At 36.6% G+C, this 4547-nt stretch overlaps 1 protein-coding gene across 1 annotated transcript; it reads right to left on the bottom strand.

The window, feature by feature from the left end:
• KRR1 (KRR1, small subunit (SSU) processome component, homolog (yeast)) lies at positions 1 to 4339 on the bottom strand (the record flags this gene model as incomplete). Its single annotated transcript, XM_010191660.1, has 7 exons — positions 1 to 639; positions 2221 to 2314; positions 2425 to 2502; positions 2671 to 2841; positions 3343 to 3399; positions 4033 to 4116; positions 4214 to 4339. Coding segments are annotated over 7 exons (753 nt in total), but the record flags the coding sequence as incomplete, so codon positions are not given.
• Positions 4340 to 4547: the final 208 nt, after the last annotated feature.

The following is a 4547-nucleotide window of genomic DNA, read 5'->3' as shown; positions in this document are numbered from 1 at the left end:
TGTATTAAAATAGTTTATTAACACCATGACAAGACACACAAAAATAATCAGCTTTTACAGAAATAAAAGCATAATACAGTAATAAATCTTGCCCATTTTGCAAAAGTTATCACCGTAACTGAGGCTGCATATAGTCTGGTAGTCTTTCACAGAAGAATTACCTTAAACTCCCACAGAGTTCTCTGACCCTGATGTTTAACATCCTGTATCAAACTCCTAAATGTTTCTATTACAAAACCTTCCCTTTAGGCAGATGGGTATCATCCAAACATACTCTCTTGTTCTCAAACATAGCAGCGCAGATTTTCTTCACCAACCTTGGCAATTTTGCACAGCTGCTTCAGGTCCACTAATTAAAGTATACTTATGAAAAGAGAATGATCTTTCTACCTAGTCTTTTCTTGTCCAGATTATACTGACAGCAAGATGTCTCAAATCTTCCAAGTGTGAAAATGTTCATTAACGTGGGAGAAAAGCGAGCATCTCAGGTGGTGAATTACTTCTTTTTCTTTTTTTTCTTTTCATCTGCTGCCATTTTTAACTTGACTTCTTCCACATGAAGTGCTCCTAATTTCTTCTTCTTTGCATTCTTTACCTTTTCCTTGATGGCTTCAATATCAATTTTTTTCTCAGTGGAGGCTACACAGTAAAAACCACAAAGGTAACAGACATTAATTTTACTTTTTCTAAATTTTTACTGTCTGCAAGATGCCTTCATATGTAAAGACAGTAAGCTGCATCCTGTGGCATTGGTTAGGACTCATTTAACGTTCACTAATGATTTTATAAACTACTGTAACAATCATTTTTGTTGAAACTAGTACTATCCACAAGCCTCTTTCTGCAGAATTCAAAGGAGAACACTCATTTGTACACTCATAGTGTACAACTGCATTTGAACACAGATGCAACACTGCACATGTACAAACTATTATCACTCAAATCTGAGACAACAGATGTTCTCTGAAATGAATACACACACACTCTCTTGGACATAGGCCTATTGGCTATGTTTGTCTCACATAAGAAGAAATTAATTATTGAGTTCTTATACCTGAGGAAGCTTTCATTTTGTCTTTTTGCATGTAGCTATTGTGTTAAGATGCCAAACATGCCTGTCCCATTCTTACACCCTTTCCCTGGCCATCCACTAACAGTTGCTATCAGAAACAGAATGGAGTGGGCTGGGCGATATGATACAGATCTGACCGCTGCATGAAGACTTCTACAGGGAGTGCCAGCGTACTTAAGTTAAACCCTTAATGCTGAGCAACATAAATAAAATGCTCCTATGTTCACCTAGGCGATGGTATTCTCTCTTCTGGGTGGTAGTTATGAGTTTGGATCTAACTTTCCTATCTCACACAATTAAATCCTACATCTCACAGTAGGGACCACCTGTCCTTTTCGGATCTCAGTTCTTGTCAACATACGAACTATTGCCATCATTTATTCTTGGAAGACTGAAGGACTTCAGGTCAAAACACAGAGCAGCTAGAAAAGCACAGTATTTGAGATATAGTACAGTCAATCACAGAATTATTGAAAATTTACTTCCATCACAAAAAAAGTACTGCAGTGCTGCAATGCACATATGCTTTTCAAGAAATATGAACTTCTTAGCTCATAAGAAACTGTGCAATATATAGTGTAATAGTGTATCTAAGACAAAATGTACATAGTGTATTTAATACAATGAATATGTAGCATAATCAATGAATCTAGAAAACTGAAGACTTGTTTCTCTAGTGCATAAAGAAGAAATCATCTGACAACAAAAGTTCTTACTCTGCATATAGTGTGGTTTCACTTTAACTTTTAGAAAAGCTATTTACCCTGTCTTCTACTGATACTTGCAGCATAAGTTTTCAAGTATTGCTTCTGGGTTTCTTTTTCTTAACAGAGAAGCCATTTGAAGTGCAAAAGTTATGGCAGCTTCACTACAAGACTGGAAGTCAAAATCTGATGTAGTCAGAGCGGCCAACTGAGATGACTGTTCCAGTATCTCCACAAGGAAAATGTTCTACAGAGAACTGTCATTTTACAGGTACAGAATTAAGGGCGGCACGATCTTTCTATACAGCAACTCCAAGCAAGGATCTAACCACTAGGAACTTATTTGCATGACCTTTCTTATTTCCTACAGCTGTATCTCTGCAAAATCACTCAGCCTAGGAATCAACAGCAGAAGGTTTTAGAACAGGAAAAAAAAATGGTTACCTTTCTTTGATTTCACAACTGGCTTTTCCTTTGGTGGGATAAAAGCTTTATTTCTTTCTTCTTGTCTTTTCTTGAGTGCATCTGCTTGCTTTGCCTAAAGTTACCAATAAAAAGGTCAAGTATCAGTAGAGCAGGGCAAAAAAACCACATCCAAGTCAGCAGTCAAATGCTTTTTAACTGAACAGTGGGTTAGAACAACTTTACCTTTATCTCTTCCATTCGCTTTCGTTTCTTCTGTCTTTCTTTCAAGAAGTATTCACCACTTGCCAATTCTTTATCAATCTGCGTAAGACAAGTACCGAGAAGCTTTAGATAATCATACATTATAAAACCAGATGTATAGTATCAAAAAATCAGACCTTGATAGAAAAGGCCTCCCAGTCTATTGTTAGCAAGAACATGATTTCAAGTCATGCCATATTCCTGCATAACCAGAAAGTTTCAGCTGACCTGGCTTTCTGGCTGCGGAGGTGGGAATGGCGTGTACTCCTTCTTAGTATTTTTCTTCTTTGGCTCCTTGCGTTTTTTCAAGTTCTTCCGCTTGAACTTCGGCAAAAATCTATCCCAACTTTGTGTCCTCAGTTCAGGATCTTTTGATAATTCCCTTTTGATCATCAAAGTCTTCAGTAGTTTTCAAATGTCACAAAGAAGTCATTAAAAAATAGTATTACAGTAGTAGCCAAGAGCTCCAATCTACAAGTTTTACTAAGCTTTCTTACAGTAAATATGCTAGATCTGAACATTCCATTTCTCACTTCAGTAAGAGTAGAAGGGTTTAATTATGAACAACAGAACTAGAAAGATACGTGTCTCAAAATGGAGACAGAATGCACTGGAGACGGTGCCTCAGTTTAAATGAGCAAGTATCAGGCAAGCAATCAAAGGGAATAAAGTTTATACATGATTTTCCTTCGATGTTTTCTTAGATACTGTTAATGATGCAATGGCAATATATCCTGGTAAAATGGATGTTATCAAAGTCAGGATTTTTTTAAAGCAGCACATTACAGAAGTTCTCAAAAACAGATAACCACACAGAAACCTGTAAATTATTAACATACAGCTCTCTGAGAAGTAATAGTACTTTCTTGCAAACAAAGATGCACAGCAGACCACGCTAACCTTAATGTTATATATGGGATGTATATTCTTCATTGTGTCCAGAACAACTTTTCGAACCTGTATTTAATAGAAAAGAAAAAGAACAGAAAACTCAGGAAATATTTCATATTCTTACCAATTAAAATACCAGGTATACTATCTTGCTTCCTCTCCCCACCCGTGCCCTCCAAAGTAGGTAGATTTAAAAAGCTAATGCACATGGTTAACTGGAAGGCACAGCACTTCAGCAATATCAATAACATTGTAATGTTCCTAATACACTCCAGCACATCCCACAAACACCACTTTCATATTATCATGGATTCTATGAGGTCATGAGAAACTTGCTTTTGACAAGCATTCTTCTCCTTCATAGTTACTAAAAACATAATAGATGTTCCTTAAGGTTATGTACCATTAACTCTGTAGTATTTTCACTCTTATGCCTCTTATCTGAAACTACAAAAATTTTTGCCAAAAAAACCCCAAACAAAACAGTGTTTCATGAATACTGTTTTACTTCCAAGACAGAAAGATCTTGGAGTCTAAACAAAATTCAGCAGCTAAGACTATGGACATTTGTGTAAATGACGCTTACAAACACAACTGAAAAGTCAGTGAGATACTCCTGCAGTTGCCAGATGTTGCCTCTCTGCCTTAGAGCAGAACACAGAAGTACGCTACACAAACGGCTCAACTGCCTCCCCTTACCTCTTTTAGCCCACTGAAGGGTCCAAGAGCTGAAACAGTGTTGCCTTGCACCATAATGTAACAGTTTGTTAACAGTTCCAGGGCCTACATAAAAAAAAAAGAAATTGAGTAAGTGTAAACTGAAGTCTTGACACAAATTTGGATCTAAGGATTGTCTGGTTACTACACCTATCAGAAATACCTTCAGAGTAGATCCTTTTGGCCCAAGAAGTCGTCCTCTTCTTTTTATAAAAGTGTCTCTCTTCCTCACCAGAGTTCCTATTTTAATGATGTCACATGCAACATCATCCTGAAGGATACGAACTGCCTAAAGAGACAAAAAGCAGGCAATATCATCTGAATGCAAATGTATTATTCAGAAGAGTCAAGAGAATACTTCAATTTACTCTTCTCACTTCACTTTCAGATACATTTACTTGAAATATATATTTTATTTAATTCACCTGAAAATCCCATATTTTGAAAACATGCTATTGTGTAAGTATTATCACAGAATCACAGAATGTTAGGGGTTG

This window comes from Mesitornis unicolor, unplaced genomic scaffold (genome assembly GCF_000695765.1).
Source record: "Mesitornis unicolor isolate BGI_N332 unplaced genomic scaffold, ASM69576v1 scaffold50609, whole genome shotgun sequence".
Taxonomy (NCBI): Eukaryota; Metazoa; Chordata; class Aves; order Mesitornithiformes; family Mesitornithidae; genus Mesitornis; species Mesitornis unicolor.
This window is presented reverse-complemented; position numbering and strand designations above follow the sequence as displayed.